This window comes from Aspergillus sclerotioniger, assembly GCF_003184525.1.
Source record: "Aspergillus sclerotioniger CBS 115572 chromosome Unknown BO94scaffold_23, whole genome shotgun sequence".
Taxonomy (NCBI): Eukaryota; Fungi; Ascomycota; class Eurotiomycetes; order Eurotiales; family Aspergillaceae; genus Aspergillus; species Aspergillus sclerotioniger.
Genome location: NW_020291013.1, coordinates 616,738 through 629,469, shown reverse-complemented (window position 1 = coordinate 629,469; position 12,732 = coordinate 616,738). Strand labels below are relative to the sequence as shown.

At 49.2% G+C, this 12,732-nt stretch overlaps 4 protein-coding genes across 4 annotated transcripts; 1 reads left to right on the top strand and 3 right to left on the bottom strand.

Annotated features, from left to right (window-relative positions):
* Positions 1-94: 94 nt before the first annotated feature.
* Positions 95-1,902, bottom strand: BO94DRAFT_497503 (uncharacterized protein). Its single transcript, XM_025609318.1, has 2 exons — positions 1,767-1,902; positions 95-1,706 (listed from the first exon to the last, which is right to left on the bottom strand). Exon 2 carries the CDS (start codon positions 1,653-1,655, stop codon positions 312-314), a length of 1,344 nt encoding a protein of 447 aa, XP_025465090.1. The 5' UTR covers positions 1,656-1,706; positions 1,767-1,902; the 3' UTR covers positions 95-311.
* Positions 1,903-2,060: 158 nt separating this feature from the next.
* On the top strand, positions 2,061-3,286 carry BO94DRAFT_537556 (short-chain dehydrogenases/reductase). Its single transcript, XM_025612299.1, has 5 exons — positions 2,061-2,165; positions 2,212-2,524; positions 2,576-2,683; positions 2,734-2,952; positions 3,006-3,286. The coding sequence occupies exons 1-5, from the start codon at positions 2,124-2,126 to the stop codon at positions 3,188-3,190; spliced, it is 867 nt and encodes a 288-aa protein (XP_025465089.1). The 5' UTR covers positions 2,061-2,123; the 3' UTR covers positions 3,191-3,286.
* A 4,954-nt stretch (positions 3,287-8,240) lies between these two features.
* BO94DRAFT_537555 (cyanamide hydratase) lies at positions 8,241-9,267 on the bottom strand. Its single transcript, XM_025612298.1, has 3 exons — positions 8,914-9,267; positions 8,510-8,840; positions 8,241-8,489 (listed from the first exon to the last, which is right to left on the bottom strand). The coding sequence occupies exons 1-3, from the start codon at positions 9,131-9,133 to the stop codon at positions 8,333-8,335; spliced, it is 708 nt and encodes a 235-aa protein (XP_025465088.1). The 5' UTR covers positions 9,134-9,267; the 3' UTR covers positions 8,241-8,332.
* A 404-nt stretch (positions 9,268-9,671) lies between these two features.
* BO94DRAFT_567829 (acid protease) lies at positions 9,672-11,305 on the bottom strand (the record flags this gene model as incomplete). Its single annotated transcript, XM_025614651.1, has 2 exons — positions 9,672-9,762; positions 9,792-11,305. The coding sequence occupies 2 exons, from the start codon at positions 11,303-11,305 to the stop codon at positions 9,672-9,674; spliced, it is 1,605 nt and encodes a 534-aa protein (XP_025465087.1).
* Positions 11,306-12,732: the final 1,427 nt, after the last annotated feature.

Below are 12,732 nucleotides of genomic sequence, written 5' to 3'. Positions count from 1 at the left end.
GTTCCCTGTGCAATCTAGGATAATTCCGGGTTATTTAGTGAGTGATCCTAGACATATCGTGGCAGAAAATGATATTACTCAGTGAATGTCTTGTCATTCCATTTGCAATATGCTAAATATGTAGAGACAATCTCGGTCTGATCAAATCACATCTCTGGAATTGATCCACTGTTCCTTTCGGCCTTGTGCATAGACGAGCCAGTCTTGCTATCATAGCGCTGACCGGAGTCAAAGCCAGCAAGAGGTGGTGCAGCAATGTCGTAGTCCACATACAAAACGCAAATAAGCAAGAATAGTCCTCGCGGTACCTCCTAGGACAAATTCCACAACATAGCATCCATTTCCTCCAGCTCATACACCATGCGAACCCCCGTACTCTCAGCCATCAAAGTCAGGCTGCCAAGCAAAACCCTGATTTCTTCGAATCTAGTCTGCTCGCTGCAGATATGCAGGTTAATGTTTTCCAAACGAGGCGTCTCCTCATCCTTAACTTTGAGCAGCGCCTCAACATCGGAGATTAGAATGTGCACAAACTTCGATAAGACTTCCGTAATCGTGATCGATGTAAGTGAGCTGGGCAGCAGATCAACCGGAAACGGTCGAGTGTATTCGTCGGAATTCTGTTTCCATTTGGAATCCGGAAGACCTGCCAAGTTCGCATGCCGGATTCTCAGTTTCTTCAAAACATGAAACTCTCTGAATGAGCCAAATGGGAGATGCTCGATATTCGCCCCCCAAGAACGGGCATTTCTAAGACAGTTCACGCGGTAACGATGCTGACTATCAAAATCGAGAGAAAGTGACTCGAGGGTGTCCTTTGACGGTAGCAGAAGCTGGCGGAATTCACTCGCTCGGAAGTAATAATGTGTCCAAGAAAGTTCGTTCTGGCTTCCTATCTCGACCTGGAAATGGGTTAGTTTGCCAGAGAGCATCATCCCATCGTGCGTTTCTTTGGGGTTGTGCGATTGGATGGCGTCGGACAAATTCGGATTCAAATCCCACAGCCCATGAAAATGGATTCTGCGAACTGTCGGTAGATACAACAGGCTCGTTGCAAATTCCGAAATTGTTTCCGTATGTTCAAGCTCGCCGTTCAAGCTGACTGCTTGGAGAAAGGGTAAGGAGAATCTCCTTTGGCCAACAGGTCGCCCAGAAAATCCCCACGAGACCCGAACTCTTCCTCGGATGTCAGACGACATATCTTCGACAATGAGTGGTACAAATTGAGTCTTGCCACGGGACTCCAGTGTGATGCTCTCAAGATGAGTCAAGCGAGTGAGCAGTACAGCCAGCAAGGCATCAGGGCAGTTATTTTGGAGGTGATCTTTCCACCAAGCCCTGTCCTCCTTTTCTTCGCATACTTCGTTTGCCATTTCCTCAACCAGCTCTTTATCGCCCGCGACACGATCGAAATCGGTGCACAGGCAGCTGTAGGAGTGTATATTTGCATTCCTAACAGAGCACGCCAGGTCGGGACGACGCCATAAATGCTTCACAAGACAGGGATGAGGGCCCCTTCCTTCAATGGACGAGAAGATGAGAGGACTAAACACCTCGTACAGTCGACGAGAGCATTGGCTCAACGCCCGCCTTGTCTCCAAATCATCGATCTGTTGGTCAATAGACCAGAGGACCTCGACTGGTAGCCGATCCATTGCGTGGTGGTTGGTTGCAGTAAACTTTCTTTTCAATCTATACTCTCGACTCTGTTTGACCTCTCAGAAAATCCTGCATTCACTTGAGATCTGCATTCACTTGGATCATACCTATGTGTTATGCACCGGCTGCCTGGACATAAGCTCGGACAGTAAGAAGAATAGAAAATGCCATCCCATCACTTATCATCTGTTACAGGCTGGTGGTCTCTCGCCATAACACCGATGCACAAAGAGATAGCTCTCCTCAACCGGTGAGATGTCATGGAACTGTATACATCCAGTGATGACAACAAGACCCAATGTGTGGACCTGCAATGCCAAGACCCGGCAATCCACCAATGACGTCACCTCCCACCACTTGGTCCGTGCGGGGTATTTGCTTCATCATCAAATCTTGTTATCAGACAACGCCTTCTACCACACCATCTGCCTTTCCAGCATCCCCCTCCACAAACAACTACAACCATGACAAAGACAATCGTCGCAACAGGCACCTCATCAGGCCTGGTAAGCTTCCCATCCACCCCCATTGCAATTGACTAACAAATCACAGGGTTTCGAAGCAATTAAGCAATTGCTGCAGCAATCGGAGCCTTACAACTTCATCCTTGGGGCACGAGACACGGCCAAGGTCCAGGCTAAATATGATAGTCTTAACTATGATACTTCTAAGCACACCATTACGATTTACCCCCTGGACCTCTTATCCCTGAAGAGCGTGCAGTCCTTTGCAGAAAAGGTCCTTTCAAAGCTGGGTTCGAAGCAACTGGCCTATCTCTTCCTCTGTGCAGGCACGCTGGACAACGCAAGCGGCCCTGGTCCGAATGGGTCGCAGTGGTGCGAGGGGTATGTGGTTAATCATTTGGGTATGTGGAAGCCTCAATATACAGAATGGAGCGGCTAATGATGATCAAAAGCCCAGCACTATCTGCTTCATTTGCTCCGTGACGCGCTGTCTGCCTCGCAGTCACGGGTTGTTGTCGTTTCTTCAGGTGCAATTCGCAGCGTTAGAGACCAGGATCCGGGTAAGTTTTCCCACACTTTCGCCTATACTGCAGATATTGACTTCTATTAGCAACCCTCGACGTGGACCTTAAAGCAAACTCCAAAGCGGGTTACCGAGCAGTGTACAGCGCCTCCAAGTTTGTGCAGCTATTGGGTGCGATTTACTGGCGCCGCGAATTGCCCTCGTGCACCGTCATTGCTGTTTCCCCGGGTTTGATCCCTAGTACTAAGCTTGCCACGAACATGGGTTTGACCATGGATATGCCCGATGCTAAGAGCATTTCCGAGGGTAATACCTTTCACTGCTATTGTTGTTTTGGAGCACATCTAACGTCTTGACAGGAGCCCAGAACCTTCTTCGCGCCTTTTTCGTGAATGACTTTCCGTCCGACCCGGAGCAGATCTTCTTGACTAGCTGGGGAGAGTGGTGGTCGATGGATGTGTATGCCATGGCTCTTGATACTGACTTGCAGCAGAAGTGGTGTTTGAGTAGGGAGGAGATTGAGAAGGCGGAAGGGCTTGTTTGAGGATCTCGATATCCGAGTTGGATATAATAGATTTCTAGAGAGGGCTATGCTATGGAACTCAATCATAGATCAAACTTTTGATCGAATAATACAGCCGACAGAAAACATATCATACAGGGTAATATGCTCTATCTCACTGTGCCGAGAATAGTCACCACCTTTCGAGAAAATCTGAGGATGAAGATGGGTTGGTCGTCCTGCCGTGGGAGCCTGTGCTCTTTATATGTCCTGCTTGCGCATGATGCCTCCTATGCAGCTTAGTTCTGGTGCCAGAGCAGACGTTGAGCACTGCCACCGAGCTGGGCAGCGACTGACCGATGCTAACATGGTAGCCTAAGGTACGTTGTAAGTTGTACTATTCGTCGGGCTGATGCATGATTAGATAACCTAGTGCAAAGCACTTTCGGCCTGGGCCAATGATAGCCCTTGATGGGGGCTACTGCCAATGTTGCATCCCCAGAGGAGCCTCGCCAATTGGTATAGACCTGCAGTTGAAGGTGTTCATCAACCACGAAGTAGACGCTTCCGAGTACACAATGGCCGACAGAGACATTTCGTGGATGTTAGGTGGTTAGTAGGGCTGCACGGGTGGTATCACTGTAGATTAATAGATAGATTTCGGGGGATTTTTCGCAATGCAATGGAACTAATTGATGGGATTGGAGGGTTCTGTCTGCGGACCCACTTCCCGCACCCCATCAACAAATCAACCGTGTAGCCTCGGCTGGCGTAGCCGGGAGCCATACACAACATTCGTTCATGAATGATAACTTTTCCACTGTCGCTCCTACTCCTGTTTTAGCAAAAACCGCATACCACTTCCTAACGCCCACTCGCTTTACATAGGCGTATCCGGGCGAATATACTATAACCTTTGGTGTACCTGAGCTAACAGTTACCAGCTATGAACACGACAGCACATGATGAAAAGTGGTAGTAATGACACCTAATGCTCGCCTTCAATCAAAATAATGACATGTGCTAATTCTCTGAATCCTTCCATGAAACCTGCCCTCAACTGCCCCTCAGCCTTCTTTTTTCCTGTCCAGTTTCGTCCGCTCTATATATCCCATTTTACTCCCGTGGACTGCATTAACCGAACTGTATAACCTTTCCTGATTCAAAGCCGCGTGCCGCTAGCACTGCTCCGCTGCTTTATTTCGATAGGAACTACTTACTCCTCGTAGCCTAGTAGTAGGTACTGTGTGACATGGTCCGGGTCTCCCGCGAGCCGGTGTTGCACGAAATTGCTCCGAGTACCTTAGCTCTAGCTAGCTCTATGTCACCATAGCTCATGCCAGCCCCGTGTCACATCAGGATACAGTGGGCGGATGACTGGTCCAGACCCAGGGACTTTCCCACTAGATTTGCTGTAAAGCCCCTCCGGCAACGCCTGCCACTTTTCAATTGTTGGTATATCCCAGCTCTATGCCAACCACCGCGAGTTGACTTCCTCCAGCTGTTCCAGAATCAAGACCTTTCAGTCGTTTTAAATTACAGTTGCCTGGTTCTTTCAATATAGCACAGCTTTACTGCGTTCCCAATTTGTTTTTCCATCCCACCCTGTACCTCTTACATTCTCTCAACCCAACCTCTTGATTTCCATCTTCCAAATGGCACTATCCCCCGAAGCTATTATCGCTCTCGCAGCACTCTTCATTGCATGTATTCCCGGAATTCGACTCGTCCTCAACTATACCTCCCGGATATCTCACTGGTGGATTACCCAAGGTACAAACCATCACTGTTCATCTCGGATAGAACCCTAACCAGACCAAGATACACTCGCCATCCACGAGAATGACCAGCAAGGACTCGACACATACCACCCTCTAGGCCCGATTCCCAACCGACCGCGACCCTCGAACCCCTTCCACCACCCCTTCTTTGTCCTGTTGCAGCGACATCTTCCAACCAGAGATCCCACGCCTCTACAGTTAGAGGCTGGATTTATATTCTATAGTGGGGTATTTTATTCATTCACAGAATACCATGTTCTGATGTATTGACCGACGAATTATGTTAGGCATATAGTATAGCCCAGAGTGAGGGGAACGAGTCTCTGGTGTGGAGCGTTGCATCATCGGAGAACATGCGCCATTTGGGATAGCCCTGATAGATGAGTCTCGTTGCTGATGGGGAGCTTAATTTGGTGGAGTAGAGGGTTCTGGGGTTAGGGGTTGTATATGTGGTGTTGTGGATAGGTCATTGTATATTAATCGTTGTGAGGATGGTATGTTGTTCTGACAATAGGATCGTTGGGATAGTGAAATGTGGAGGGAACGAGGTATGTGGCTGGTTTAGTATATGGACATTGTGCTGACTTTGGTCATCTTTGATGGAGATGGTTGGTGTCCAGGACTGGGATTCACTGAAGATGATGTTGGAGAGTCCCAGTGAGTGCTGGCGGTGGGACTACAGTCCCTTTTATAATCCCAGATTCAACTATTTTCGCGGAATACCTCTGACAATCAGGGGAATGATCCAGAGACATCCTCCGATGTGTAGACACCTTTCTAGTTTCATTCCCTTTCTTCGTAGATCAAAGTCACTAGAAGCCGTTCCCTACTCAACTCACGTCTCAGGCAAGTAACCCTAATCACTGACCGTAGTCATTTGGATATTCACATCTAGTCCTCTCTCCTACCAAGCATATTTAAACCCCATACATCCCACCCTTTCTCTCCTCCTTTATCTCCTCAACCCACTTAACCACACCTCCTACAATCTCACCATCTTCATAATAGAATCGACCCTATGTCCAGACCCACCTTCCACAATTATTATTCCTACACATGATCCAAAATCTCGAAACTATCATATACAAAAACCACCACCATACTCTATCCCGTACTCAAATATCATGATCACCTGCAATCAACGACAACGAGATCGAAACAATTCCACAGCATCCAGCCCACAGTCCCAACGGATTTCCACTACAATTCTGAAATCCTGTCAACCGATGACACAAACCAAAGCCGAACCTAGTCCTCCGATAATCCAACAAGGTCAGATAAAGCACACGAAGCAATCCCATCCAGATCCAATCTCCTTCATCCAAGCTGAACCACACCAAACAATGTCCAAAACCGAACCTGCTATTCGTACAACAAATGCTATATCCACAGATAAACAGCCACAATATATAAACAAAACCAGATCACAGGCTAAGAAGCACCTCACAAATCTTCAAAACAGGAGCAGGAGGCGATAAGTTCTATCATTATGACATTATCCTAAATATAGTGAAAGAAGTGCTAAATTCAAGGTCTAGCACAGAACTCAAAAGAAAACCAAGGTAGTGAGAAGACAACAGCTGGCTAGTTCTTATTCTTGAGACGATCATGATGATGGTCATTGTGAACAGCTACTATCACCCAAAACGTGGAGACTCGACAACCTCTATGAGGAACTATCCGTATTTCCTGGCGCTGGAATTAACTGAAACTGATCGATACAGAGTACAGAAATATACTCTCGCGGATATATGTGAAGACTGTCGCACACAAATCCTTGGGAACATATCTTAACCAAGGAAGATTTACAGGTTCAAGGCTAGGAATGTGAAAAAGCTGATCAAAGTGAAGCCTCGTCTCCTGTGTAGCCAGCTGGTGATGCAGATTACCAGACCCACGCTATTTTCTCTAATATAGATCTTGGCTGACCGGTCAAATCACAGCAGGGCTGTCTAGTCTGATTTCTGGTTATAGGATATTGTGGATTAAGAAACAAGATCACCACATCTGATTTCTTATCCTGATGAAGATTTTGCAGGCTGAATATTGTCCAATCCCATATGTATGATATAGTCTTACTAGCTCTTTAGTAGTTACTAACTGGTTGCAGCACGAATGGGGTTCAACAAACAATCTGACAAAACACATAATGAAGTGTCGGATTCGAAGATCATCACCGGAGTTCACTCGTTTACAGGATGTAGATATAAGAAGCAGGTTAATATCATTGAGGACTTCACACAGAAGTGTGAGGAGGCTTTTTCGTGTTTAGTCCGGCCTACTCAGCCTAATACTGCAGACGTGCGTTTATTTAGTGAGGGATGACGAAGGCAGACACTGAATAAGCCATTGAACGTTAACCCCAAGGTTGGACAAACATAGAGTGTCATTTATCCACGACTATCAAGTCGAGGACACTTTTCAAATGACCTTAGCTATTAGCACAACTAAATATCAATGATACCACATCAGAGTCAAACATATCGACACCCTGTGCAGCCTCCTCCAAAGACAGGATATATGATCATCGACCTACAAGTGCACAATGCGGTAGCACATATCCTACACATGACAGGTAGGGGAGAAAAAGCCGAGAAGCTAATGCGAGAGTATGATGATGCAGGGTTGCTCGCTCCCAGAGGTGGGAGCGACGTCGAGGCGTTGACCGCCGTTTCCAGGGTAGCTTAAAAGTGACTCTGCTCATTTCTTCCCTGTACTTATCAGATGCAGGAAATTTCGGCGAGTACAAGGGCGCACCAGATGACAGGGAGTTATCCTGAGTTCTAGACGATAAATACGTCCTGGGAACCTCATCAGTGTTGTACAGATGAAAGCCACATATAAGATACCGACGCAGTTGGTTGCTGCTCAAATGGCGCTATTCAAACAATTGACGAATGTTATACGCTTCACAATCAACGGGTTTATAAAATAAATCGACTAAGAAAGGCCTCGTGAGGGGCTTCCATGACTTAGTGTCGAGAATATTTAGGGCTAGAGGACAACGATCAACAACGCTGAAGGGATAAGTACTCAAGCGGGCGAATATCTAGTCCCCTTTTCCTTTGCGAAAGCCTGGATCCGCGTCTTTTCAAGCGCATATTAGCAATTTTCTTAATGGGCAGGAGATAAAAGCATATGCTTTATATTCACTTGAAGTGGTTACATGTACTGTGAGGTGAGGGGGTCGGTAGGTAGCTTGGAAAGTGGAGGATGGTCTATCTAGTTTTAAGGACTTGAATTATCCTGGATGATGCCGATGCTGGAGAACCTTGTTATACTCTTAATTCTTGATTTAATACAAGACAAGACACAAGCTTAACATTCCAATTAGTATACTAAAACAATCAACATTATCAATTCTCCTTCCTTTCCTCCCCAGACCAGCCATCCCCTAAGTAAGCTACTCCCACTCCCTCAACAACATATTCCCCCTAACCAACCCCTCAAACCCCACCACATGAGTAGAATGACACCACGGCTTTACCCCAACCTCCTCCCTAATAACCCCCGCAAACACCCCACTCCAGCCCTCCCTCTTCCACCTAGTATTAATCTCCCTTCTACTCTCCTCACACACCAACCCCCCAAATCCTTCATCTGGGGATGTTCCCCCACATTATCATAGATCGTCGCCAACTGAATCAACTGTCCCAGGAAGGTAATGTTCCCATCCACACCCAGATCCTGATGTCGAATGATAGCCTCGGCAACGGCTTCGGCGACGTCGGTGGGACATCCGAACGAGGTGAGGACGGAGAGGGCTTTGATGCCCCCGAATAAGTCGAAGGACATGTGCGTGCTGGTTAGGAGGGAGGGGGCGGTGCCGATGTCGTGGAGGAGACAGGCGAGGGCCCAGGTTGTGGATTGGAGGGGGGAGGTGGGGAATTGTTGGGTTTGGATGATTTTTCCTGAGGAATTTTAGATATATTAGAAGGGGGAAGACAGGGAGAAAGGAGATGGGGAGGGGAAAAGGGGGGGAACCGTAATGGTAGACTCGCATGGAGTGGTTGAGGGTCTCGCGGGGAAGGATGGATGTCACGTAGTCGAGGGTCTGGGAGACGATGGGGTCGGTGGAGGGAAAGTCGATCTTGCTGAGAGGGATCGGGGTGGGGGCGTTAATGTAGGGCTTGTTGCCAAAGATGAGGGCCGGGTTGGCGGGGGTGCTGGTCCAGCCGTTGAGGGCGATTTCGTCGTGGCACATCTTGGTAGTAGAAGCAGAGAGCAGAGGATGAGAGAGGATTGAGTGAGTTGAATTGTTTGGAAGAATTGGAGGGAGTGAGGGTGTCTGGACGGCTTTATATAGCAGTCTTCCCTCTATTGCTGCTGCGATTTGTAATGTAGAAGGTGAGATGAGGGTGAAAGCATGTCCCCGCGTGGTGTCACGGCCCGATTAGGAAGTCTTTTGGAGTGGGGCTGCCGCTTAAAGTTACTCCACATCGGGTCTAGATCCGGCAAGATGCACCAATCAACATGGGATGCTATTTATGGACTGGTTGAAACCGGACAGTTGTAGGGATAGGTACAATGGCTGCAAAGACAGGCGAGCTGCATTAGCAACAGCACACATAGACTACATCGTATCTTGGTAATACAAAGAGGATTTACAGCTACTATGATATCTAAACATACCGCAAACACTCCATTATAATCACACCTGACCCAGGAGCAACCCATTCGGTAACATAAGTCATCCCAAATTAACCAATATATGACAGTAAAAATAACACAAAAGGTATCAACTAATCTAGCTCATAGCGCTGCACTTCTTGCGACGCCATCATCTCATGCGGTTGGGTATGTCTCTTGGTATCCAATTCTTTCGCCGGTTCACTATGTTGCCCCCAGGAAGCTCGGCAAACCCGCGGTACACCGTCTGTCGTTCGGTTGCAGCAGCTTGACCGCGACGGCGACGGAGAAGAATCGCCCCCCAGACTCCTGCCGCAATGACAATCGCTCCACCCACCCCCACACCAACGCCGATGCCCACCTTGGCTCCAGACGACAAGCCACCGTGAGAGCTGGTCGAGTTGCTAGAGACTTCGATATTCCAGTACTTGGCCCAGCTCTGCTCCCAAGTATTGTTGGATCCGGAAATCGTTCCATCGTTAACATTGATGGTGGTGATATCGGCACTGGCATGATTAGGCCCAGGCGCTTGTGCGAGGAACCAAGTCCCCGTGTTATTTCCCTTGAACCAGTTGACCCCAACAAATGCCGACTGGAGAAAAGCCCGACCAAACACCGGGGTGGAGTCGGAGAGAAAGCAGGGAAAGTAAGTCGTGTTCTGGTCGACCAGCGGTTCCTGCAGCGTCAGGTTCAGCTGGGAAAAGGGAACCTTGATGGTGAAGTTCTGATTGTTGACGCCATTGTTGTTGAATGTAAAGGAGAGATAGGCAGCCGACGAGGTGATATTCAAGTAGTCGCTGCTGGTCGTATCCCAGAAGTACAGTCCCAGGCTAGAGTTGAAGGAGATCGGAAGCGTAGAGGTGATGGCATCGCACGTCGACTGGGGCAGATACATGTAGGGCTTTGTCGCGTCGATCTGGACCGTCTTGGCCAGCACGACCCCACTGCTTTGCAGAAACAAGCCACTCTCGTTGTAGAAGCTAAAAGGGGAGGGACCCGCAGCAACGCCGATCCCGATATCCTTCAATTCGAGTTCCAGGATCCCACTCGATGCGGAATTCACACTGACGGCCTGGGCACTCACGTCCCCCATCACCCGGCTCTTATCATAGCCCCCCAAGACCAGCGAGCCTGCAATAGCGGGATTCACCGAACCAATATGCATCCCATATGAGTAGGACGGAATGTCGCTATTCGAGTAGAGCCATCCTGCCAGCATGTTGAGGGTAGTGGAGTTGGAGATTTGATCGCTCAAGTACGGGGCCCCTATGGCGAGACTGCCGACCGAGACGGGATAGGATTTGCCATTGGGATAGGTCTGGTAGGTCTGGTAGATGGCCTCGAAACTGACATTGGGAACGACAGCCGAGCCCAGACTGACCTCGTCGCCGAGCACGGCTTCAATGGCTCCACCTTGCACCCCCCAGTAGACCGTCTCCCACGAGCTGGGGGTGGTGGTGTACGCAGTGGTGGACTCGTTCTGGTTGAAGGTGCCTGCCTGGGCGGCGTAACAGGTGGACGAGAGCGTTTTGTTCGTGCAGATAGTGTCCATCAAGATGGTGCTGGCATAGTTGGCTCCAGGATAGAGAGCGACGGTCTGTTTGTCGCTGCCCACCTGGATGGACACGGCCTGCCATGGGCCGTCAGGCCCGTAGGCCTGGGACGACCAGTCCATCACATACGGCGTCGCAGCCTGGGAAACTCCCAGCAGAATCCCCCAAAGGGGAAGAATCAAAGGGTGCATCATACCATCAATCGTTTCGCAGGCATTGAAACAGCCTGTGAGGTGGAGGAAAGAAAGGGGAGGCGGAGAGAATATGGTGATGACGGTGCGACGAGGGGGATTATGAAACGAAAGGCGGCTGGAGGACGCAAGGTGGTGATGCCCCTTGGCGAGTTGCGTTGCGCGGTGGGTGTTGGTGTCCGCTGACATGCAGTAGTCTCTTCCAATCAGGTAAGACGCGTGTCCATCCGATGAGATCGACCCCTGGCCAACATCTTCAGCTGGCCGCCGTGCAGTTCGGACCTCACGCGGGAAGTTTCTGAGTTTGACAGCCAGCCAGGTTCTGTCTCCGATGCTTGGCCTGGATCTCTCCCTTGGGGACCATCTTGAACCCTCGAAACATAATGATCAGGCCAACTGAGACAATCCAAGACGCGGCAAGCCTGGTAAGTGGTAAGATTTGTAAGATTGGTAAGATTGAATGCCGTGGAGGAGTGGGGCCAGCACCGAATGGGAATGGGAGTGGGTCCCCGCGGACCAGTGGAAACAAGCAATTGGTCTGGCCCCCACCCTCGTCCCCCCCGTGGCTGCCTTGCACCCTATTTTTCCTCTCATTACCCGAGGTGCTGGCTATCATAGGCTCATAGCACATCAACAGCAGTAATCTCCAGCCGAGTCTAGACAGGTGTTCGTTCATTAGTTTCTCCGCACGGAACATGCCATGTTCCGCGCCAATATTGGTATTTGGTACCTACCCTGACAGAGGCGCTGCACGGATGCTTCGCGGGACGCCTGACATCCGCATTTCCCAATCGGGCCGTAATCGCACCTTGCTGCGAGCTAAGGCCCGGTCATTTTCGGCCTGACGTCGGGCCAAAATGCTTGTAGAGAGGGGGCCTCTTGTCTGCAAGCACACTGCCAATATTCGATACGCCCAGAACACCATCTCGAATGGAAATGGTTTTCCGACATAGGAGATAAGCCTCGCGATGAAATCCTCGGATAAGCGGGTAAGCAGCGATAAGACCCCGGAAAGCGTCAGAGTTTTTCTAGTCTCGGGCACAAGTTCCTATTCCGGATGATTGTTCGCTCCATCCGTCAAATGGATCCATAACCTGCTGGATGCTATAGGACCAGAACGCTGATCAGGCCAACACCCGGGAGAGTTCATCACACTATGAAGTGGAGGACCGGTACAAGCTCCATCGTGGCAGTCTACCAGCCATTCAGGTGTTGAAATCTATCAACTCCTTAGCGACCCGATTTTCAGCAGTCGTTCCAATGGGGGAATGAACCACACCATTTGTGCGTACTCATTCCCCAGGCACTGGCTTATCTCGACCAATTTTTGAATTCTAGAATTAATTCCCCAAGGCGTGTAAGTCCGGTCACATCATTGGTGCGATTTCAGCATCATCTTGACCCAACATAAGCTGAGAGATGTGTCACTC

Bases quoted from the DNA above. Each gene is read 5' to 3' on its own strand.
- BO94DRAFT_497503 (XM_025609318.1), bottom strand. From the start codon at position 1,655: ATGGATCGGCTACCAGTCGAGGTCCTCTGGTCTATTGACCAACAGATC.
- BO94DRAFT_537556 (XM_025612299.1), top strand. From the start codon at position 2,124: ATGACAAAGACAATCGTCGCAACAGGCACCTCATCAGGCCTG. The intron at 2,684-2,733 runs GTAAGTTTTCCC...GACTTCTATTAG, and splicing joins CGTTAGAGACCAGGATCCGG to CAACCCTCGACGTGGACCTT. The intron at 2,953-3,005 runs GTAATACCTTTC...ACGTCTTGACAG, and splicing joins TGCTAAGAGCATTTCCGAGG to GAGCCCAGAACCTTCTTCGC.
- BO94DRAFT_537555 (XM_025612298.1), bottom strand. From the start codon at position 9,133: ATGTGCCACGACGAAATCGCCCTCAACGGCTGGACCAGCACCCCCGCC. The intron at 8,841-8,913 runs GTTCCCCCCCTT...AAAATTCCTCAG, and splicing joins CATGCGAGTCTACCATTACG to GAAAAATCATCCAAACCCAA.